Source organism: Corvus moneduloides, chromosome 5, assembly GCF_009650955.1.
Source record: "Corvus moneduloides isolate bCorMon1 chromosome 5, bCorMon1.pri, whole genome shotgun sequence".
In the NCBI taxonomy this organism is placed as follows: Eukaryota; Metazoa; Chordata; class Aves; order Passeriformes; family Corvidae; genus Corvus; species Corvus moneduloides.
The window spans coordinates 3,610,079-3,635,430 of NC_045480.1; the positions used below are offsets into that span (position 1 = coordinate 3,610,079).

Sequence of the window (25,352 nt, forward strand, 5' to 3'; positions counted from 1 at the left end):
TGGAAATCACTTGGCCACATTTTGGAAAAGGTTCAAGGTGGAATTAAAAGCCAAAGCAGCCAAGTCCACGTTGGGCAGCCTTTTCTCCCCCTGGTGCTTTCCTGAACTTCACCTCTGCGATGCAAGAGATGGGGACACTGGGTCTGCTCAGCAAACAGCCTTTAGAATACTGGCAAAATAACACTTTCAAGTAATAACTGGTCTGGAAATGGTAAAACCACTCTTGATGATCCTCTTCACAAAAATGTACTGTGACATCAACATCCAGAGTGTGAAACTGGAGCAGGAGGGAAGATAAAATTTCGTGCAGATTCATAAATACTTGAAAGCAGAGTATTAGTAGCAGATTGTCTCAAGTCTAATATTCTCTACTTACTTGTTTATGAGCTGAGAGGACTTAAATTTTCTGCTTTCCAGTCTTTACATGTTTGTGCTGTGAGAAATATTGTGGCATTTATAACATGGTATCTTATAATTCTGTTGCATGACTCTGGGATTTACTGGTTCATTTTTATTCTCTTGATTTATGAAAGCAATTGAAACTCCTCCTAATTTTACTGCAAGCACTTGTTTAGTGCTGAGGACATACTTAAATGCCGTGCTGGGTAGAGGTTTTCCCCCGAATTCCTCCCTGATAAGAACTGGAACTTCAAGTCCTCTGTTTCTTTTTTGCTGTTGCTTGTTATGAAAAAGTGACAGTTAAAAGAAAAAAAACAAACAAACAAACAAACAAAAAAAAAAACAAAAAAAAAAAGGAAAAAAATAGGATCTTATTCCTTTTAGCCTGTGATAGTGGAAATCAATAGAGCTGTCCTGGATTGATTTTTGTAGCTCTACTAAAGAGACATTTTTCTTAAGTGATAAAATCTTAATTCTTTTCATAGTTGCGTAAAAACATTTTAAACATTTATGTTAACTTTGCTGTTAATGTGCGACAGGAAATTGCCTGTAAAATACGTTTTAAAAAGCATTAGGACCGATAAAAGTTTTAGCTTGTAGATTCCACAGGTATCCCTAGATTTATTTTAAATCACATAGGCTTTTAGATACAGATTTGTACATGTAAATGTAAAATCAGTTTATTCAAAGATGGAATAAACAGAAGTGCTTTTCCTTGTGAGGGAGCATTCTAGACAAAAATTTTTAAAAATTTTTTAAATTTTTTAATTTTTAAAAAAAATTAAAAATTCTCTATTTTGCTAAAGGAGATACTCAAGCTTTAAAATTCTGGGGTTTTTTTAGATGTTAGAATAAAAATTACACATCATGGCCTTAACTATGCAGAGACTGCAGAAAGGTAATTAAAATGATGCTGCAGCAGAGGTGTTTGTGCCATACCCTGGCATGGCACATGAGCAATGTTTTCCATCACTCATTCAGCTGCTCTAACACATCCCTGCAGTCAGCACTGGGAGATCTGGGCAGGTTTATGGCCATTTCTGAACATATCCGTGGAGTTGAACAACCCAGTTTCTACGCAGTTCTTACACAGATTTTTCAGATGGGACTGAATATGTTTTTTCAGTACTCTAGTAGCCAAGAAATAATTTTTCAGTGGCAAAAATGGGTTCTGTTGAAATTTTCTTCCAACCTTCTAAGAGGATAACACACTGACACAGGAATTATCAGCTGCTGCATCCAGGCAGCCCCTTTCAGAGGCAAAGTTCTGCTGAAAACCAGCAAAACTCCCTCAAGGATGGATGCTTTGATGAGATCTGATGCTGGGAGGAGCTGGCTGTTGCCGTGTCTCCTGTCTTCAGTGGTGTCCAGGAGCAGGTGGCAGATGGGACATTGCTAGACTTGGTAAATTTTCAGGAATCACTGTCCTTGAGCCACTGATTGTCAGGAGCCAAGACTTCCCAAGCCTCAGACTTGGGCAAAAAGGAGGTAAAACATGGAATTCATGAAGGTTTCACAAAGGGCTGTGTGCAGAGAGGAAGATTTGCTCTTTCCAGTCACTCTCCTACCTCAGTTTTTTGTTCCAGTTCCACTGCCTGTTTTTTTGAGGCAGTGATTTGATTCTCAGGTAGTTCATGTCAGCACTTTCTGTGGTGTTTGTACAGGGTATAAGAAGAGTGGATTTTTGCAATTACCTCCTGTAACAGGGACGAAACTTGATCAAGCAAGGAGAACTTGGTGCCGTGTATCTTGGCTTGTTTAAAACTTTTAATTCTGCCTGAAGTGACATTGTGAGGAGGAAGCCATGGTTTAGGTGCAGCTGCTATGGAATGGGATTTACTCCCTGGTTTCATTGTCAATAAAGCTGTGTCAACCAAATGCTATTCTGATTTTTTCAGTGTTTTAACTAAAGGTCCAGACGATGGAAGGGAGAAATGCCTTCAACACCAAGCCTGAGCTGGGGCTGGAGGCCTGCAGGGAGACAGAATGAGGAGTCAAGATAACCTTGGCAAAGTGCAAATGATAATCTGAAAATACAGAATCTAATTCAGTCCAGACAATTAGAAAGCTCTGCCTTTGGCCAAGTATAATTAACTGCATAAATACACATCAGTGACCTGCCATCGCAGAGGAGACAAGGAATGGCCATGCCTCATAGATGAGCAGGGCAAGAGTGTCGTGATTTACTAAGCAGGCCTGCGCTAAATTCAGCTGTAGGTCAGAAATGAACCTTCCTGAAAAAATACTCCTTCTCTGCTTTTCAGCCCTGGGGGAGCTGTACTGGTCAAGTAAGGTCATAGAATCACAGAATATCCTGAGCTAGAAGGGACCCACAAGGATTGAGTCCAACTCCTGGCCCTGCACAGACACCCCAACAACCCCACTCTGTCCCTGAGAGCGTTGTCCAAACGCTCCTGGAGCTCTGGCAGCCTCAGGGCTGTGCCCATTCCCTGGGGAGCCTGGGCAGTGCCCCAGAACCCTCTGGGGGAAGAACCTTTCCCTGATACCCAACTACCCCTCCCCTCAGGTGACCATTCCCCCACAGCTCCAGCCCTTGCCTTGGGTCCTTGCACTGTCACAGGGAGCAGAAATCAGTGTTTGTCCCTCCAAGATTTGGAATGCTGCCCAATTTAAGCCCTGCATTGAGGAAAGATTTGAACAGTTAAAAGGGGTCTAGATAAGAGGGATAACAAAGATGATAAACCTTGAAAATACGACTTTCTGGGAAAGACGGGACAAACCGCAGCGGTTATTCTAAGGAAGGGTGAGTGAAGTGGAATGTAGCAGTTCTGGAATACATGAGGAGGCAATGGGACAATTTGTCCTCTGTGGCAGGAGTGGGTAGGAAGAGAAATAATGGATTTAATTTCCAAAGGAGAAGATTGCAAATTGATATTGGAAAAAGCTCTCTTGTAGTAAGACTAGGGAAGCATTGAAATAGATTTCCCAAGGAAGTCATGCAGTGGATGGTATTCATAAAATCACAGAATCATTTAAGTTGGAAAAGACCTCTAAGACCATCCAGTCTGACCATCAGCACAGCACCACCACGTTCACCACCACGTTCACCATTTCCCCAGGTGCCTCACCCACACATTTTTTGAGCACTTCAGGTATGGTGACTCCACCACTTCCCTGCACAGTCTGTTCTGATGCTGGACAACCCTTTCTGTGAAAAACCTTTTCCAGGTACCTGATCTAAACCTCCCCTGGTGCAGCCTGGGGCCATTTCAAGGTCTTTAAAACCAGAGTAGATACCAGTTCTGCTGTGCCGCTGCCGGGAAGGGCAGAGAGGTGGAGCTGGTTCTGTTTTGGAGTGAGACAGCCCAAATATTTTTAAACCCTTTCCATGCATATGGTGCCAGAATGATTTTTTTGTCTTTTTGTTCTGCTGAATTTCATTCCTTTGCCTTTCTGACCATCAGTGAGTAGTGGCATTCACAGCATCTCTTTGAAACAGCAATAGCTTTATGTATATCCTTGTTTTTTCCTCTCTGTGCACACCTTTTTATTTTAGCATTGAAGTTTGTCTCCCATTTTATCCCTATATGCAGCAGGTGTCCTCTGTGCTACTTTGTGGTCAGCTTCAGTTTGATTAATTTCATTAGCATAATAGTGGATTTTATGCATACTGCACCATCTGTTTCCTTTCCACTTTATTCATATATCAAATGCCAGAATTGTTCTTGAGTTCTCGGGTATCTTTCCTATGTCCTTTCATTCCTGTGTCCTTTTATTTATTATGTCCCTTTATTTATTACCCTTCAGCTAAATTTGAAGGCTGAAGTATTTCTCTTCCAAGATCTCTATCACAGGCCTGAGAGGAAGTAGGAAAACTGATGGAGACCTTTGATGAGCAGAGATACTCTGTAACATCTTGAGTCCAGGGATCTTAGCTGTTACATTTTAATTACACTTATTATTGAGTTATATTATTCGGGGGTTTGGGAAAGGTTATGACTACAGTCTGAGCAATTTCCTGAAAAAAAAAAAAAGATGTGAACAAACACAAGGCATAATATTAAGATTTTTGTCATAGAGCAGCGGGAAAGGTTATGATGCTTTTTTTGACCTTTCTCCCATTTCAGTTCTCAAGACATTTTTCTTTAAGAAGAAAAAGATTGTCATATTCTGCTAGTCTAAGAAGGCTGTAAGATTTTTATTAAGTGGTGGGATTGAGATCAAGGACTGTGTTGAGAATAAACAACCACACTCTCTTCATGCAGAGACCGATAATCAGAAATAATGAGAAATGCAATTTTAACTAAATAGTGTGGGAGTCTTCATGGTGTTATTCCTATTTCTGGGAAATTTCTCTGCTGTCTCTAAGAGGGCGATTCTTTCCTCTGTGTTAAAACAGAAGGAAGGAATGTGCTCCTGGGGGGTGTGTGTGTGTAGGTTTTCATTTTTATTGTTTTTAGAGACTGCATAGTTTCAGGTCAGCACTGAACCTTCTTATTCTCCTAACAAATCATTCCCTTCCACTTAGTCTGAAAGAGCCTAAATATTCTTGGTGAGGAAGTTCTGGCTTCCCCCTGAGCTGGTGCTCAAGTTTTGAGACTAATAAGCAACCTAATGCCTTCTTAAAAATCAGGGAGTTTATTGCCTGGAGATAAATCAGCAGCTCTTCTTCTCGCGGCCACAGGATTTTACACGGGGACTTTATCTGTGAGTGCAAGCTGTGCCCCTGAGTCAGAGCAGAGCAAAGCTGGGATTCATTACTCAAGCAGAAGCATCATGTGCCTAATGAATAATGGCACCTGTTTGGACTTCAGTCCCTTCCCAGCCTCTGCTGGAGCTGCAAAGTTTATCAGAGATGTTGAAATAGCTGGGGGACAACAGCCTTCAGAGCCTGTGTGGCTAAACAGGAAATATTTGGGGTTTTCAAAAGTTAGCAGGTGTGAAAACCTTTGCTTGTGCAATCAAATATTAAAGTTAATCATTTTTCTGTTTATAACAGACTGTATTTAAGAGATCATAAATACTTAACGACTTGAATTCATTTTCTGGCCAAAAATATTCAACAGATGTAAGTGGGTTTCCATGGTAATTGTCTGAGGTTGTCTAACTTAATGTCCTTTCTGTGACTCCTGCTTAATTTGTGAATAAAAGTGAATACTTAAGCCTCATGAACATATTACTTCCACCTGCATTTGCCTGTGTGGGAAAACATCAGGTTATTTGGATTGCAAGTTTGCTTGGTGGTGACACATATGGGGAATATTGAAGGTGTTCTGTGTGTGAATTGTGTTTGTAAAACAGCATCTGTCACTTAAAGGCAAATCCTACCTCATTTAGAGGCAAGCTTTGTTGTTTGCCCCTTGTTTTCATGTTATGATTTTTCTTTAACATGTATTTTAATTTTTTCTTAGCCACTATGTAGTCAGTATTATTTAAAAAAAAAATACCCACAACATTTTCTATGACATCTGAATTCCCAAGCAAGCCTTTGGGGTAGAATAAACATATCTATGGTTATTCCAGTACTGAGCAGCTTCTAATTCTTTTGTAAATCTGAATATATTAATAAAAACCAGTTTCTGCTTGTCTAAAACTGCATGAAATCTTTGGTGCTGACCTGGGTTAATTAAGTTGCTTAAGAATGGAACCTTTCCTCTTGATTTTATTTTAAGTAATTTGTATTCACAGTCATGGGCGAAAATTTTTCAAATTATTAAAATCAGCGATAACAACAAATCTTGAATACACAGAGGAATGTTAGAAAAGAGAGGATGACACCCAGGAAATGTAAGTCTTTCTAATTATTCTTGTGTGGCACAGCGATCTGTTTGTCTTCCTGGAAACAAATATTTCCTGCTATTCAGTGTATGTAATCCCATCCTTAATTTCATATAAATACTTCCAGAAAAGATACTTGTTCTATTTAGACTCATCCTTCTTAGTTGCTGATGTTTTCAAGATGTTGGCAAAGATGTTTATCAAGCTTTAGAGAGTTTCTTGTCAGCTAAAAGCAATTCCTTCACAAATTACTAATTTTAATAATTCTGTGGATGTGTTTTTGAGCACTGCCCCTCTGTTGTGGACCTGTGTGACTCTGCTGGGATGAGTGCAGTGAAATTCTTCTTCCAAGTTTCTCTTGAAGTTATGGATTAACTTTCAACAATTCACCACAAATCAATATATTTTTGTTTCCTGGAGATGGTGTTTTCCTGTTCTAGAAACAATCTGACCAACCAGTTAAAAAAATTTTACTTAGTAGTTTGTATCAAAATGCAGGTTCTTGGTTTGCACAGTAAAGTGCAGAGATTTGAGGAATCTCATAATTTCTTAAATTTCAGAGTGCTGATAGTTTTATTTAGCTGAAATACACGCCCCGAGCAGTCTCTCCTCTTCCTTGTATAATGTAGAACTGATCAAACCTTTCAAAAGGGTTTTCCACAGGATGTGTTTCTTACTTTTTTCTTCCAGTTCAGTATTAAAAACAATTGAACAAAACCTCGAACACCCCAACAACCTTTGTTAGGCATGTGCTTTTCTATATCCCACTTCCACACCTACCTCTAAAACCTTTTCCCACCTCTCCAACAGTGTGTCAACACACCAAATCACATTAATTTGGCCTGAAATTTATTGGAAAACCAGTTCTCTTAAGAAAGACCTTCAAACTTAAAAATAGGCATTTGAAATACTGAATGGTTTACGTAATAAATAGTAATAATTAAGTGTAATTTGTAAGACTGACTTTTATTTTTCAGCCCTTAATGGTGGTTTGTAGGAAACTCCTTTTAGTTAGCACTCTGTCATCAAAACTTGTGTGTACAGGAAAGGTTTGGCTGTTTATTTTTTAATGAGAAAACTTGAGGCAAAAAGTAGTAGGAGAAAGTAAATAACCAGAGCAAAACAGCAAAACCAGCTTGCAGTACAATCCTGACTGAATTTTTAAATGTAATGTTTCAATAGGTAGAAATAGAGTCAGAATGTGTTGTCCTGCACTAAATGTAAGAAATTTCATTTGCTCCTTCTGCCATTGTTTTATTCTAAATGTCAAGAGTCCCAAGGAGAATTGCCTTGAAAAGGTCCAATATTTACATATTGAGTGGAAAAAGTGCAAGATCATGATTTTGGATGGCTAAATCCTAAACAGCATCTAAACACTGAAGTGATAAAACCAGTCTTTGCATGAGGGCTCTTACTTCTGCTGACTAACACTATGTTATCATGTGTATTAAATCATTTGAGCAGCCTGGTCTTGATTTTAATTTCAATAAATAATTGGCCATAGTGGGCTTTGCACGAGTTTAACTCGATCAGTTGGTGAATAAGACAATTTATTTGAGCCAAGTGGAAATCTGGTGTGGTTGTGGCTGCTGGTGGAGCAGGACCAGCAGCTGCAAGTCGTCGACTGCTGTTCCTGATGGGCAAGTGCTGTTGCCTAAAAAAGATCCTTGTTGGGGCTGCAGAGCAAAAAAACCCTGTTCTTGTGGAAGAGGAGATGCAGTGGCAGCTCTGGCAGGGAATCTTTCCAGTACGGTTTTGTAACAATCACATAAATAGCCTTTTATATCTCTCTTATCCTGGTGGCACCTTCAAAACTTCACACATTTGCATTAAAGAAGGTATTGGTTTCAATTACTCATCATTGTGTCATCCTGGTGGGTAATCCCCATAAATAACAAATCACAGAATTTGCCTTGATAGATAAATCTTAGTGAAGGTTTTGCTCAGTGATGCAGAATTATCTTCTAAAGTGATTTAACAGCAAACTGCCTTCTGTTAACTCACTCCAGAATGTACCTAGCTTAATCTTTTACACTATAGAAATGTAATTCCCTTTAAAATTATACAGGAATATTTTCTCTAATGACTCAGAACTGTGTTCTTCATAACAAAAAAAAAAAAAGAAAAGAAAAGAAAAGAAAAAAAGAAGAGGGAAAATCAGGTATTTTCTTCCTTCCTTGATAATGACATTCATATAGTTTACAGCAAATAGCAAAAATGAGAATTTATCTAGAAACAGTGCAGGAGGTGCATTCATATTTAAATTAAACTTTAATCAATTAACACGGTTAATAAAAAGAGGTTCATTACATCTAAGATAAAAGAACACAAACAATACCCAGCCCAAGTATAAACACTCTCCTTGAAGCAGCAGTAGGAGCAGTACTTAGCCTAATGTGCAAGCTTTCAAGTGGCAGAGCGGAGGAATTTTTATATTTAGTTTGACTAAATGCTTGTTCTTTTAATCCTTTTTTTCTGCTTTGACTGGGGTACTTAACAAACATTTCCACTCACAGATACTAATCTTAATATTACTATTCCCAGTCTCTGGAGTCTCCTAGGTTGTACTGTGGATGGTATTTCTACCAGCTGTTACACATTCCCTGTGGTAGCTACCTAAAACTTCTCATATTGTACATTCAGCTGTATTTATTTGCAAATTTTTGGACTTTTTGTGAGTCAGTCCTTGCGGGGTTTTTTTGCTACTTAGAGATGTACAGATTTTGACTGACTTTATGCATTGCTCTGAAGGCAAAGAAATTAAACTGCATCCCCAAAGACTTAATGTTGGGTGGTTTTCAACATTTCTAAGTAGCATTTGGGAAGAGCAACCGTTCTTTGCTTGAGCAGTATTTAGTGGGAAAGGAAATTTGTGTTACAGGGCTTTGTGTTCTCTAACAGTTATGCTGGAGAATTTTGGCATTTTTTAAAGGCTTTCCTTTTAATAATTAAAGAAAACAGTTTAGATGTGCTTGTTAAGAAGCTGGCTGAAAAGATCTGCTGTTTTTCTTTTTTAATTTTTAGCAGTAATAGCCTACTGAGATAATTGTTGTTAAAATGGAGTATGGAATTATATGCTGTTAAGGATGACATCTCTATTAAATAGCTTATTCTTACAAATACAGCCTGAAGTCCATATATTTAGTGTTAATTAATGCATTTATGTTTTACTAAAAAGCTTATTTTGTGTCTCTTTGCTCTAGTCAGAATGAGCTGAAAACCAATTTAATGTCAGTTTGTGTTTCAGACACACCAACTTCTCTTTGGCACCTGCTGTTCTGTTCTGCCAATTGCCACTTAATGCTGGGAATATATATCAGATTCTTTTCTTTTCCATTTCTAAGGCTTTTCTTGGCTGTCACTGCCAGTTGAGGTTATTTCCCTTCAAATTTTGTGATTTTGTTGTTTCCCTCACCGCAGGGTTAAGTTTAATCCAGAGTTACTGTTACTGTGTTGCTATTCAGAAAATCAGTGCTGATGGTGGCAATGGCAAGAGACAGTGGGTGAGGAAGGAGTATTTAATTTGCAGCAGGAGAGGAAAATAGCCTGAACTTTGCCATGGGGGAGAAAAACACAACCCCAAAATCAGGAATCAGGTAGGCAGACAAATGCCTAGTGCTGGGGTGATCAGGAAGGTTTAGGTGCCATATGCAGTGGCATAATTAGGTGTATTATTCATGGTTCTGTTGAAACAAACAAAGGAAAAAAAAAATGTTGATGTCTCCTCAACTAGATCTGTCTGTGGAGTGTGTGGGACAGAAGTAGCTGTTAGTGCTGTGTGGGATGATGTTGCTGCTCTCTGTTGTTCTGACAAAAAAATCTGGAACAGCAGGAGGAGGACAGAGATGGATCAGTTCCTGGCGAAGTCTGGGAGAAAGCCAGTGCTTACTTCTAGTTTGACCAAAGGAGGTTTCTGGAAATGTTCTCTTTTGCCATGTCTGGAGTTCTGTCTCTGAACAGCAGGCTGTTTGTATTAGCATCTGTACTGCCTTGGCAGGTCCCCGGTGATGAAATTCCAAAATAAATATGCATCCAAAGGAGTGTGGCCAGCAGGCCAAGGAAGGAGATTCTCCCCCTTTGCTCTCATGAGACCCCACCTGGAGTGCTGGGTACATTTCAGGTGCCCTCAACGTAAGAAGGACGTGGAACTGCTGGAACAAGTCCAGAGGAGGCCACAAAGTTGAGAAGGAGACCAGAGAACCTCCCCTATGAAGACAGGTTGAGAGAGTTGGGGCTGGAGAGGGGAAGATTTTGCGGAGACTTCACAGCACCTTCCAGTATCCAAGGGATACGTGGAAGCCAGAGTGGGATTCTTCATCAGGAACTGTAGTGGTAGGACAAGAAGTAACGGATTAGACTGAAACAGGTGAAATTTAGGTTAGATACTGGGAAGAAATTCTTCCTTGAGAAATCCTGGCACAGGTTTCCCAGAGAAGCTGTGGCTGCCCTATCCCTGGTAGTGTCCCAGGCGAAGTGGGATGGGGCTTGGAGCAACCTGGGATAGTGGAAGGTGTTCCTGCCCATGGCAGGGGGTGGAACTGGATGGTCTTTAAGGTCCCTTCCAACCCACACCATTCCATGATTCTGTGTTTATTCTGTGTTCCAGCATAGCACAGTAACCTTGTAATGCATAGAATATGCTCTGCTGAAGCGTGATGTGTGACCCCTAAGTGGATGAGGTGGTTGTTCTCCAGTGGCAGATACACCCTGTCTATGACCATCAGAAGATAGCTTTGTATCTCATTTTAGCTGTATAGTAATGACTTGAAAGCTCAGTCAGTTGCTATTAAAAAAAAACACCAAAAAGATAGAAAGCAGCCTTTCCACAGACTCAGATCTCTCACACAAGTTGTTTGTAGTAACACAATTCTGTTCTTTTTCTTGTGTGGTTTTTGTTTAGGATAGTTTCGGGTTTTTTTTCTGTATTGCTGTGCACAAGGCACACAATAGAGTTAAACCTAGACGAAATAAAGGCTTTACCTTCTAACTGTAGATGAAATACAGGCTTTGCCTTCTCAGTCTCTCTACAATGTTCAGGGGATATGGGAACTACAAAGGAGGTTAAAAATTGGCTGGACTTCTGGACTTCAGTGGTAGGGGTGGAAGATTGATGGCCACCAATTGCAAGGGAATTCTGCAGGACTTGGGGTCAAGCTGACCTTGTTTAATGTCTTGTCATTGGTCTGGGCAGGGGGGTGAGATGCACCCTCAATAAATTTCCAGACAGCACCAATTTGGGAGGAAGGTCAATACGCTCAAGAAGTAGGGCTGGCACGAGGAGCATCTCAGAAGGTGGGGAAATGGGCTGGCATAACCAAGTAAAGATCAGCAAAAGCCAGTGCAGAGTCATGCAGTAGGATGGAGTCACCTGGTGGTGTGATATGGGCTGGGTGGAGGCTGACTGAGCACTGCTCTGCGGGAAGAATGTGAGAGTCCTGCTGGAAAATTCAGAGCATGAGACTGGAGAGCCACATCATAGGAGAGAAGGCTGAAGTCATACTGAGCTGTTCTGCGGGGTTTAGCGTAAGAGTGAAGAGAGAGTGAAGGGAAGTGAGAGTTCTTTTCTAAGCAGTCATTCTAAGACCACATCTTCAGTACTGAGTCTTTTTTGGGGTTCTTGAGTACACCAGACATTGCAGGACTGGAACAAATCCTTATCCTACTTTGAAGGTGGCCTTGCTTTGGTGAGGAGCTGGGCTAGAGATCTCCTGAGGTCCCTTCCAGCCTAAATTAAGTTACGATGATGTGTGTGACAACTACGAAGATGCTATAGGGGCCATACGAGGAGTGATTGAGGTCACTGGGCTTGTTTATCCTGGGGGAAACTGAGGGGACACCTCACTGTGGTCTGCAGGAGAAGCAGGTGGGCAGCACCAGTCTCTGCTCTCTCTGACCAGGAGCAAAACCCAAGGGAATGGCTGGAACTGTGTCAGGGGAGGTTTAGGTCGGATATCAGGGAAAGGTTCTTCCCCCACAGCGTGCTGGGGCACTTCCCAGGCTCCCCAGGGAATGGTCCCGGCCCCGAGGCTGCCAGAGCTCCAGGAGCGTTTGGACAGCGCTGCCAGGGATGCCCAGGGTGGGATTGTTGGAGTGTCTGTGCAGGGCCAGGAGTTGGACTGGATGATCCTTGTGGGTCCTTTCCAGCTCAGGATATTCTATAATTCTGTGCTAATTTTAGAATTTTAAGTTGGCGATGGAGATTTTATACAGTGTGTGAAATGTGCAAAATAAACAACCTAAATAAAGCAGCCTTCAGGGAATACTCTCTTCTGTCTTTTTGAGTGAGAATTCATAGGTGCTCTGGATTTGCAATCTCACCAGGATATTCTTTGCTGTTCATAACATAAGCCTGAGTGCAACGGAATGGCATGAAGAAGTTAATTTCATTACTATTCTTACTATTCAAAATAGATCCCCCAGAAAATTAAGTAGTATCCATTCTGGGGGAATTTTGATTTAATCTTTGTATATGTAGAGTGGAAGATTGCTTGCTTCAGTTTTCAGCTGTTCTTTATGGGCAAGGTTTTCATTAAAAAAAGATACAATAGTTGTTACAGAGAAACCAGAGCACTAACTCACCACATGTGTCTGAAATATTTTACTTCCTTCACTTACAGTACTTTACATTAACTGAAGCAGAAACTCCTGGGAATCGTTTTGCTTTGGTATTTAGTGATGTATGAGATTGTTTTCAGTGCTGTTTATGGCAGTTCACAAACAATAACATTACCCTGAGGAAACAGCTCTTGATGGCTCCATCAGTCGGAGCACCAGCGTCTGTCCTTTGGCTGCTGGAAGCCTGGGGAGATCAGCTGCCTGGGAGAAGCTTAAACATTGTGCTACCCGCCTTTGTAGTTGCCTGCTATCTTATTTTGGTATCCAGTTAAGGATTATTTAAATCCTTTTGTGTTATTTCTCCTTGAACAATGTCTTAGTCATTGGAGAAAAAACCTAAAGAAAGATAATATTGAAGTTTCTATTCGGGATGTGCTATCTAGTAAGGTAAGAAATAAAACTTTCAGGTGTTTTATTCCCTCAGTGTAATCATAGAATGGTGTGGGTTGGAAGGGACATTAAAGACCATCCAGTTCCAGCTCCTGCCATGGGCAGGGACACCTCCCACTATCCCAGGTTGCTCCAACCTGACCTTGGACACTTCCTGGGATGGAGAGTTCACAACCCCAGAACTGGTTACAAAAAGCTGTGGAGCCTCACTAGAGCAGCTGCTATCTCACTTCTCCTCTTTCTTTCCTCCCCCCCCTCTAGCCAGTACAACTTGCTGCCTGCTCTGTGGTTGAGTTCCTTTGATAACTACATCTTAAATACTGCTGCTTTTGAGATTGCTAGCAGATTTTTAAACCAACAACAACTGTCAAGAAAATAGTGCATTAAATATCAGCTAAGAATTTCCTTTTGTCAAGCATGTGCTGTTTACAGTGCCAAGGCTCATGCTCTCCTACAGATCCAGTAAAACAGCACGAAGTGCAATGAATCCAGGGATTTCACAGGAGTTTTTCTATTACTCTAGTGTGGTGTGCCCTCATGTGGTTAAATGCAGTATCTTCCTTGAATCAGTCCGACATCCTTTGGATTTATTCTGTTCTGCTAAAGAACTGGGAGAAATAAAGGCTCTTGGTGGGAGACAGTTTGACACCAAGTAGGTTCTTGGTATTTTTTTGTCTTTGCAGTTCTCAAGTGATTTGGTACTTTTGAGATAAGTACACTTGCATTTGGTTCTAATTCAACTACAGATGTGTGTGTTTTCCTTATCTTGTTTCTTTTTTGAGATTTTGGGGATCCCCTTGGTAATATTTAGGCCAAGGTGGCTTCGTTTCTGATCGATTAATGTGGATAACTCTGAGTCTGGAAGTGAACACTTGTTGATTTTCTCCCACATAATACATAATACCAGTAATCTTTTATTTTTTATACCCTTTGAGTACCACAAGACTTAATTTTTTGATAATAATAGATAGCTATTGACTGTACATATCTCACATTTTGCATGTGATGTGTTTGTAAGCTTGACTATTAGCTCTGTATTCAGTTTTGGAATAAGAGGAGGCGTAAGAGTTAATGAGATGTTCCTTTATACTTCTTATTTTGTACTTTTTATTGTATCATTCACGTAGATTGCAGGCAGCTTTTTTTGGGGGCTTCATATCCTTACAGCAAACTGCAGATGATGATGACTTTTCTTCTGTGTCCAAAAGTAGTGCAACAAAGTTTTGCCCAGAATGAAAAGTTGGTAAAATTGGAGAAAAACACACACTTATGGCATCAGTGACATTTACTGTTTTAATTAACAAGGAAAATAACAGATGTCAGCAGGAGGGTTGCAGTAGTAATAACTTATTAACTGTGAGAAATTAAATAAAGTTATTGAATGCAAAAAATTACTTCATCCTCAGTTACTGCTCAGTGGTTGCCAAGATCATTTACCACAGCACTGAAAGTTGACATTTCTGGCTGTTTTGAGGTCACTGCATTTAATGTATATTTACTGATTATCAGGTAGACTCCAGCTTTCTGATTATTTTTAGCCGGGGTAAGATAAACTTCATGTTTTACTCTTTAAAGGAACGTTTTTTGAGCTGTGATCTGTTAAACCACTGCTGAGTTGCACAGAGATGATCATTTGGAGCCAAATAAGTTGCCTTGAGTGGTTTCAACATTTTAAGTTCCTACATGGATACGTGATGTTGTCTCACTTGGACAATGAGAAACAGAAGGAAGATAGTGGCAGGATCACAAGCAGGAAGTATTTGTGTCTCCACATGTTGCTCCAATTAAAATTCAGATCCTTGATTTAGAGCTTTGGAAGACTCAAAGGTTTCGAGATGCCAAGTCCGTTTAGGCATCCAGCTCTAGGAGTGTAGTCCATAAACAGAAGTTACGTGATTAATTCTCCTTTTCAACACATGGAGGAGAGAAGAGAGATGCTTAGGAGTGAGATTTAGAAGATGTTGTGGAAGAGATGGGAAAGGGAGCTTTTTGAAATCCCATCCCTTTCCAGAATTTATATGCTGAACTCTGAGCCTGCAGAGGGGAGCTAATGTCACATGGTGATTAATAGAGCACAAGTTTGCTTGGAGTTAGTCTTAAATCTTCCCTCAGGGTTAAAAAATGGCTCATTCTTCTCACTTCAAGCCCAAGCATGCTGGTGCTGCAGTCCACCTTCTTATAAAATATCCCAGGTGTTAAGGTGGTCACCTCTGAAGGAAGAAGACTTGGTTCACTTCTCTGCTGAGCCTGAGGAACTTCCAACCTACATTTCTTACTCCCAAGACAGTGCTGTGCCCCACAATTCATGGCCTGGCCCCTAAGGTGGTCATCCTGCCAGAATTATGCCATTGTGGGGGGAAGAATTCTTCTTCCTCTTTTCAGCTTAGTATGATCATGAACTACTCTTATGCATAATGAAGAAAGAGATGACAGAAAATTCATGTTTAACACAAGCCATAGATATGAATTTTTGAAATGGTACAGCTTAACTTGCTTGGTGAAAGCTAAAAAAGTGAAATAATAGGAATTTGTGGATTCTGTGCTGTCTTTAGCTGTTGGACTTGACTGGGATCAAGCCCTTTTGTACAATTAGAAAACCCTCAGTGAATTACACATTGAGAGGAAGATCTAGAATTTGACTTTTATCTTCTTCTTGCATTTAAAGGCATTGAACAGATTTTTTAGGAGTCAGATTAAGCCAATGGTTTTGCTGAAGAATATGTAATTGCTCCATTTAAACACCTGCTTCAGCTTTTCTCTCTCGGCAAAAGCTGGAATTGTCAAAATCCTAACAAGATACTGGAAACCTGTGTTCAGGAATGGGATTATTTAGTTCTTAAAAGTGAGGTTTTGAAATCCTGCCAGCACAGAGACGGAGAGGGAGTCTTGTAATGGATGTTGCTGCTTGTGCTGCCAGTTCAAGAGACGGTCGACCCTTAGAGTTGCCAGTTGACAATTGGATGGTGTGAGGAACCTCAAGTAATGTACAGGAGCAAGTGAATTCTTGGGAAACTTGAGGAATGTAAATCTTCTGTCTTTCATGAGTGGAATATTAACATAATCTGTTTTTCCTGTCTACCAGGTAACTCCTGGAATTCATATTTGGCTTCTAAATAGCATCACAGTCCTTTAGTGCCAATTGACAGGAGAAACTTGTCACAAAAAAAAAATTTAATAATCTTTGCTCCTAATTTATTACAAATTAGAGGCAAATTGTATTATGGGAGACATTTTATTAGCTTAATTTATATTGATTCTTGTTTCAGTTGTGGGAGAGTTGGTGAAAACACACTGCAGGTTTTCATCGTTGTTTTATACATTTTTCATGAAGATTTTTAGGAGGAACATAACCATGATTCTTCATTTAATTGTGTTTTTCTAGTCTTCTTTTTCTTAGCAATATGATTTGTGAAAATATATTTCATGTTTTGTATGTCTGTTGTAGAAATTTTTGATAGTTTTTTTTGGGAAGATTTGTAGGAGGAAAGTTAAGTGTGGGGTGGTTTATTTATTTTTTATCCTTTTTGATAGCATAACAAGTAGTCAGAAGTTCCACTGAGAATGAATACTTGCTGAAGAACTTTCAAAGTGCCTTATATAATATTCATTCACATTGGCTGGGATGTAAACCTCTTCCCGTGGTGGGAGCACTGATAAGAAAAATACAAATTAACAGCAACGGTGCTGCTATCTCCAAATTACATCCTAAAGGTACCTCATGTGGGCAGAATGGAAATATGCAAATTTGTTCAGGAATTAGCGTTTGGCAGCAGAAATGTGAATCGGAGCCGCTTGCTGTCCTCAAGCTACACTGGATTAAAATATCCTGGCTCTAATCAGTGTTGCCTCAGTTATCTGAGTGCTTCCCAGCCAAAAGGTAGGTGTGGCACTGGCATTTTGTAGCACCCCAGCTAATAATTTATGCATTAGAGAGAGTACTCTGCTTATTTATGAATTCCTCTAACCCACAGGTGTTTGCAAACACTGAGGGGAGCTGGAAGGAGTACAAAAAGCTGGGTTAAACCACTGGAATTCAGCGTGGATAGGCAAAGTTCTATTTATCAACGAGAGTCCAAATATCCACATAGGATAGGAAGAGAATTTCAGCTTTATGAATTACGTAGACAGCTGGTGCTAATCGTGCGGAGATAATTACAAGAGTTAATTATGTAAGCTGTTATGATTTATGGGGTAAGGACAGTGGCAAATTACTCAAGTTGATAGGGAAAATTGAAGAACAGTTATTATCAAAAAATGGAGTTATGTTACAGACTGAATCATGCTCAGCACAACATCTGTGTTCACCCATATTGCTGTAATAGGGAAAAAACCCTTTTTCATGTGTGGCACTAGAGAATAAGCACAAATACGGGAAAAAACCCAACAAGTTATCTGCTCCTCTGCACAAATATGGAAAAAATCCAATTTAGCTGCTTTTCTCTTTTGTATGTGAATGAAATGTAGTTGTTGAGAGCATTTTCTCCTGTATTTTGCTCAGTAATACCTTGCAGTTGGAGTGGGATCAGCTAATGAGCTACTGCTGAGAGCCACATCGTAACTTAAGGCTTTGGTGTGCAGAGCCAGGAATTTATGTGGCAAAATTCCACCTCTGTTTGCTCTGCTGGTGGATGGTCCAAGGGAAGGTCACAAAAACAGTGCTCAGGTCTGTTCACCTCATTTTGAGCAGGGAATCAAATCAGATCTTCCTACGGCCATGCTGGTGCTTTAACCCACAGCACAATCGGCTTTTCTCACCAGGTATTTTGAAAGGCCTCTTCTGCCAAAGGAAACAAACAAAAAAAAAGCAAACCCAGCCATGAGACAGTTTTGAAAAAGAGATTTTGTGTTTTCCAGGCAGTTCTAATGCTTTTTTTTTTTTTTCCTTTGATGAAACAAACTTCTGTTGGAAACAGCAGGATTTTGAGTGCTCAAGGGGTTACCATTATACAACCAGTGAGGCAATGAGATGGTGCAGTGGAGTGGAAGGGCAGCTGATATCTAGAAATGAAAGGGCCCTTCCACTGAAATGTCAGGGCTGTCTTTGCTCAGGTCACTGAGAGTTTCCAACACCTTGATGATCCGTGAGTGCATGAGAAGAGAGGAACAACTCGTAGCTGTTCACATTCAGGAAATGCTGCTGGGAAGAACAAATAATATTTACTTGAAAATACAAGGGGCACAGGGGAGAATAGTGAATTTTTTTTTGCAAGCAATTAGTGATCCTTCAGAGAAATCCTTTTACGTTGATTTCACCTGTCACAACCAGAGCCAAGTATTTGTGTGAATGTTTTTCATAATGGACATGTTTGCAGAGCTGTATTTGATTTTCCTGCTTTGGTTTATTAAAAACAAGGAAACATATAAATGCTGTCCACCCTCAGAAAAGCCCAACAGCCTCAGTCGTTGATATTTAAATTTGTAGAATCACAATCATAGAATGATTTGTGCTGGAAGAGACCTTTAAAGATCCCCTGGTCCAGTCCCCCTGCCATGTGCCACCAGTGTCCCCAAGCCTTTCTCCAAAGGGCTGCTCTCAATCCTTTCATCACCCAGTCTGTGCTGAAAACACAATACTAAGGCATCTGTCCTGTGTGAGGGACCAGTGAGAAACCACAAGGATTAGCAGGATAATTTAAAAAAAAACCCAAAAAGAAACTATCAATATTTGCCACAAAAATTGTCAATATATGCTTGTTTTTAACGTGGTTATGGAAAGTCTTGGGTAACTAATGCAATTCAAGCAGATACTGAGCAAAGAGAAAGCAAAGGGGCAGAATTACAGCCCTTAAACTTGTGGCCCACGCTTTTCAGAAATCTGTAGGGAAGACAGTTTAATTCAGAGAGGCAGGAATGTTCTTCTGTGAGCTGGAGCTGCTGACAGGGGATTAATTTGATGAGTGTGTGATCCAGCTCTATCCCCTTTCACTTCTGGCATTCCCTGCCCGCACGTGACCTCTGCCATAGGGAAATTCATGCTAACAGAATGTTCTGCTTTCTGCAAAGACATCCTCACCTTTCTTTTGTGCTGCTGGAGCTGTGGAAGGAGGCCTTCATTCAGGATGGGGCTGAACTATTAATTAGTGAAGTTCTGTTTTTCCGGCAGAGATCTGTGCTAGGACTGTGTGAAGCTTCTTTAATAAAATAAGAGAGCAAGGTTCCCTAGTGGGATCACAAAGCCAGGATCATTACAGGGCTGCCAAATGAGCTTATGGTAATTATCAAGTGATATATTTGATGATTGTACAGCATTTTGGGCGAGTTCTGCATTAATTAGTAACAGAAGCAGATAGAGACATTCTTTCCTTTGTATCAGTATAGGTGGGGTAAGATACTGAAAATAAACCAGTTAGCTTTAAAGCCCTGCTGGAAAAGTGAGTTATGTCAATAAGATAAAAGGTTATTATTATTTTTTCTTCATTTTTTTTTTCATGCAGTTTATATAAATTCACAGGTTATAGGCTTTTAAAAAATGTGAAAGAAGCTAATATGCCATGGGTTTTTCTGTCACTGGTGTCAGAAGCCTTCGTCCCCCATTGCTCTGTCCCAGTGCAGCTGACTTTCCTGAACAGGAATTCTAATTTTGGAAGAGACTGCATTTTTAGCCTTTTAACTGGTAATTTAATGTGATTTAAAAGAACCTGACACAAGGTGTGCAAAATGGCAGGATTCCAGTTTTTATGAGTGGTTTGCTTCCTGTAAGAGCTCTGTACTATCCAGAACCCAACCTGTTGGCGCAGACTGGAATCCAGAATTGCCCTTTTCCAAGGGAATGTCCTAGCCCCACATGAAGAATGGTTTCTCTTCTTGCTTCATCTGAATGCTGTTGATTAGAGGGTAGTGAGATGTTGCTTTTTTTGGATTTCATGCCAGCAGATCTGGTTTAAAATTTTAAAGCCTTTGCTTCAAATTTACAAATCATTGAGGTTCATTGGCAAACAACGCCTCCAGCACCACTTGTCATCTTGTGCTCTCTTGCTGGCTCACCTTAGACTCTTCCATGATTATATTTGAGTCCCAGCTTTTGACATGATGGAAGCTTCTTTTTTTAATGCTAGAAACAAAATAAATAAGAAAAAAGAGCAGCAAAACTTCTATGAAGGAATTGGGCTCAAGCAGAATACACCAGCTTTTCCTTTAGAAAAAGGGGGTTGGCTTTGGGTGTGCTGTTTCCTACCTGTGTGTTACAAGAACTGGTAGAAAAAGTCTCCGTCCTCTGTGGCAGTTCGGATTTTCCTATCGACTGTGTTAGTTCTGAACTCAGCAGCTCAGAGCATTAGCAAAGGTTTTCTGCCAGTGCTGGATCCTCTTCTTCTCTAGGACCTTCACATGTTCATCTGCTCTACTCAGACTGACACAGAGAACTGAGAAGATTTTGAGCACTTGGGGACAGTTGAAATGATTTTTCTCTATTTGGGCACATCAGGCAGCATAGGGCAAAGCAGTTATTTTATTTCAAAAAAGCCTTAAAGAAAATATTACTAATTATTTTATTTTAATTTGTAACTGTCACATTGGGAAGTTCTGATAAACTTTTATTGTTTGGTGGTGATTTAGAATTATTTGCATTTCCATAGGTGTCCATGACTAGATGCCAATGACAATGATCAACTATGAAAGGATCTTCAGGAAATTTCATGAGGAATATTTACAAGGGAAAGCTAATAAAGAAAATACTATTTCTAGATACAAATAGTGGAAAATACGTCTCCATGTGGTGGATGAATATTACATTCCAGTAGCCTGGCAGACTCCTTCCTGAAAGAAGGCTCTGGAATACATTTTTTTTCCTCCCAATATATCCATGCCTATGGTGTTTCCAAGCCCTGATTATATATAAAAATAGATATAGATATAGACATAGGTACTACAGTCTGTAGTTTTTAGATGTGATTTGGAATAAAAACTATCTGAAAGAGAAAAGAAATGTAGCACAAAGAGCATGGTAAAAGGCTTTTTGGTCAAAACTCTGCCAAAGACCTTGTCACTCTTCTGGTAACAGGGATGAGATGACAGTGAATTTTCATCCTTGTTTTAAAATCCTTTGGTTTTTAGTGAAATGTCTTTATTGCGAAGGCATTTATTTTCTTGCAGCAAATTTGTGGCTTAGAACACTGATACAACACTTCAAGTGCCCTGGTTTGTGTCCCAGTTAGGGAGAATTGCATCCCTGAGCATTATGGATCCACTGCTGTTTTTTTGGGCATTTAACACCTGATAATACCCAGTTCAAAATTGCTGTTCTACTGAGCAGCAGCCTGGTACTGCTGGAGTAAAGCAGGATTCCCTCTTTGCCCAGCACTCAGCTGTGGGATCTACACGCTGTGCTGTGTTTTTAAGCTTTCTAATCAGTTTATTGGCAGCTCAATAAAGAATTCCTTCAGGAGATTCTGCAAACATGGAAGCAGAGTTTCCTTCTGTTTAACTACTCACTGATCATTTCACTGTCTGCTATGGGTTTATGACAAAATATTAGGAATATAGTGAAGCAACACTAAGGCAAAGGGTTTTAACCTGTATAATCTTTGCAGGGGGAGCTCTTCATACCTTTCACGTCTGGAAAACAGCCGCAATGTTTTTGTCACCACGTGTGTTGTCACTGACAGTACATTACCTCAAGGGACAATTGCTTTTTGAATGGTTTCTGACCCTTGTGTGTTCAGGTTCCATTTTATCAGCTTCTTCGTTTTTTAAAAATGAAAACCAGTGACAAAAACGATGCTTTGGCAGCACTGCCCTGCCATGCCTGGTTCTTATCTTTTTCTTTTTGCTGCTTGGCTGTGATTTGCTTAGCCCAGACTGAGGAGAGTTTAAAAGGAAAACCCTCTGTTGAAAGACATGCTGTTGGATTTTATACTTCCATTTTATCTGTTCAAAACATGTGACCACTTCATCCCTTCCAGGGCACAGAAAATAGTGTGAGGATTGAGTTAGGTGTTCCTATTAATAGTTGGGGAATTGTTCAAACTGACAAAAACTTGTTTTTCCTGCCCAAAGGTGACGACGCTGGTGAACACGAGCAATAAAGGACCCTCTGGCAAGAAGAAAGGCCGCTCGAAGAAGGCTCATGTTTTGGCTGCCTCAGTGGAGCAGGCCACTCAAAATTTCTTGGAAAAAGGAGACCAAATTGCTAAAGAGAGCCAGGATCTCAAGGAGGAATTGGTTGCTGCTGTAGAAGATGTTCGAAAACAAGGTATGTGGGACAAAATGCTTGACTGAAGTAAAGCTTCACCTGGTGCCAAAGCTTATTGTTTCATCTTCGGCCTGTTTTTATTCTGCTGTGTGACAAAATGATGTGGTTTCTTTCACTTGGCTAAATCTGAGCACTGGTTTGAAGCCTGTGGGTGCAAATGTAGATTTAGGATTATGGCACATATGTTTCTGAACAATTTAACAATTATCAACCAGATAAAACAGCAATATAGAAGTACTTGTGGTTTCAAGTAGATATTGAAATATATAATAAAAAAATTACCCAAGCCTGAAAATACAGAGATAATAGCAATATTAAAGCAATTATTTTCTGAGTATTGATGATAAATGGATACTCATAAAATCTGACCATTTTCTTTCAGAAGATAAAATGGGTGTGAGATGCTTTCAAATTTACCTGTTTGGTAGGGGAAAAATATGTTTTCAATATATGCCTATAACAAAATGTTTCAGTTTTATTGACTTTGATTGTAATTATCTTTATTGCAGCAGAATTAAGTACCTTTCAGGTTTATTCCATTGTAAGTCCTATAATCTAAAGATACCGTCTGCCAGTATCATCAGCCCTGGGTTTTAGAAGAAGACTGAGAGATCTCCAACTGAGATTTCAAAAGGAGTCTAAAGGATTGGGGTGTAAAATACTGATGTTCAGTGAGTTACTCCCACAGAACTCATACTTTGAATTTTTCATCTTGTGCAAATTGGACTGAAGTGATCATATGAGAAGGCATGGTTAAATTTTGTATATATAAGCACTGATTAGTGAATATTGCAATCTGTTCCATCCTGAGGGTATTTTTTCCTCCTCTCCACTCTATGTATATTTGGTTTCACTGTTTTCCTGTTCTGTGTGGCTTGGGTTTTCTTAAGTATTCAATTGCCAGTACATCAGAATAAGTTAAGTATTTGCTGTATGCTCTATGTACAATGATATTCCAATACTCTAGTGGGGTTTTAGGTTTTGTTGATTATTTTTTCTTCTGGGTGTTGTTGTGATGGTGGAGTTTTGGTTGGGTTTGTTTTTTTTTTTTTAGCTTTTTAATGCTGATGCCTGGCTCTTCTGGCATTAATTTTCATTTGTCAGCTACTTCACTACTTCAGTTTCCTGTTGCTTACATTCCTTATTTTGTGTTGTGTCAAGTTGTAGCTCAGCATCTTCAGTCGTGACACGAGTGCCCATGTTCTCTCTGAATTTAAAACGCTCTCCTTTTTGGGTTTGTGATGCTGACTCAGCTTCTCCTCGGCAGTCTTCTACTGAGTTAGAGGCATCAACCTAAACTTGCCTTATCTAGGCTGAATTTTTGACTTTTTAAATGACAAAAAGACCTTTACTCTTCTTTTTTTAACTTATATTTTAAAAAAATTCAACCCAAACAGCAATGAAGAAGCAGAGAGGGGAAAAAAGATCTTAAACCGTATTACACAGAATGACACAGACATTCATCTCTTGTCAACACTCCAGGCTGGGAAAAAAGCCTGTCAGAAAAGTGGAGCAGCTTTTTTTGGGGCCTGTTCAACACGATCCCATAATGAGGAGAGCAGGAGACACCACACACCATTATTAGCACCCACGAGCCGTGTAAACGAGACCAGCCCTGGTGTGATGTGAAATGATATGTTTAGCTCAGTGGCATAAAGAGCTGGATTAATGAACTGAGGCTGTGTTTTCCTGGCTGATTTCCTGGCAGGGTTCCAGCTGGGATAATTACATCGTCAACCTAAAAATGTCTGCAGCAGTTACAGCTGGCTCTTGGTGTGCTCCTCATTTCCTGCCCTGCCTTGCTGGGTACTGTTATGTACTACTAAAGGCAGCAATTCACTCCAGGGACTCTTGCTTTTCATTGATAGGTGTGGAACAAATGTTCTATATCATTTGCAAAACGCTTTGGAATAACTGAGAGTGCCCGTGGTGTTAAGATTCTTGTTACTGCTGTAGTGTGGAAGGGTAAATTCTGTTGGCTGTAGAAAACTCTGGTGATCAATGGGCTTGATTTATGAAGTTGGGTTCTAAAAACACAAAGAGCAAAAAGAGAAGATTTGATGCCTAAAGCTTATCCCTGTATATCCCATAATGATTCCATAATAGGAACACTTACAGCTCAAAACCATCTAAATGAAATTATCCAGTTGCTGAGCCTTTAAATGCTTTGCTGTATGGGTGTTTATTCTGGTACTGTTGGAGTTGTGTAAAAGATCTCCCAGATGGGGGACAAAGGAGACCTGGGAAATGTGGATATTTATCATTCATGTCTTTTTATATTAGAGAGGAGGGAAGGCAGAGACTCCTTTGCCCATGGCAGGATTTGGAACTGGATGATCTTTAAGGTCCCTTCCAACCCAAACCATTCCGTGATTCTGTGACCGTAAAGCATGAAGCTACAAAGCCTGAGAAGTGCAGGGAAGTGAAGAAGAGCTCACAGGAATAAAAAGCACAGTATATGCTACATTGACAACACAGGTGTCTAAATGCAACTGGTCTTTTATTGATCAGTAGAGAAAAAGGAAATTCCCTGTGGAGGAGAAATTCAGGCCGTGATTGACACAAAAATCTGTCAAGAACTGCAGGACCATTGGGCTCAGGTTTGATTAAATTTATTAAGAGACAGTCTGGGATGCTGCAGAAGGCAACACAAGGAAGTAGGTTATAGTCATGTAAATTTATTCTATCTGGTAGATGGCTTTGGCAATATCTGTCTGTAGGTATGTGCCTGATTTCAATGTAATTTTCCTGGAAGTTTTCTGGCATGTAGCTGAAATTTCCATTAAAAATATGATTTAGTCCAGCAGCTGGTTGTTGTGTTTTAAATTTTTGCTTTTCAAGCATGGTAGATAAAATTTCACACCATAATCTGGAATAGATACTGCAGTCATGGGACAGAAAATAGCTGTTGATCTTTTTTGTACTTGAAGACAGGGTAAAGTTGAGGTAGGGTTAATTTTTTGTTCATGCAGATTTAGGGACATTGTAAAAAAGGAATGTGATCTCTTGTTACAGTGCA

General features: G+C 39.9%; 1 protein-coding gene across 4 annotated transcripts in view; it reads left to right on the forward strand.

The window, feature by feature from the left end:
- Window positions 1-25,352, forward strand: part of CTNNA2 (catenin alpha 2) — a 466,491-nt gene that overhangs the window by 73,917 nt on the left and 367,222 nt on the right. For all 4 annotated transcript variants that reach the window (XM_032107990.1, XM_032107992.1, XM_032107989.1 and 1 more), the window contains exon 3: window positions 22,138-22,333. In XM_032107990.1, coding sequence (XP_031963881.1) covers window positions 22,138-22,333 — 196 coding nt within the window. The remainder of the gene's footprint in view (window positions 1-22,137; window positions 22,334-25,352) is intronic.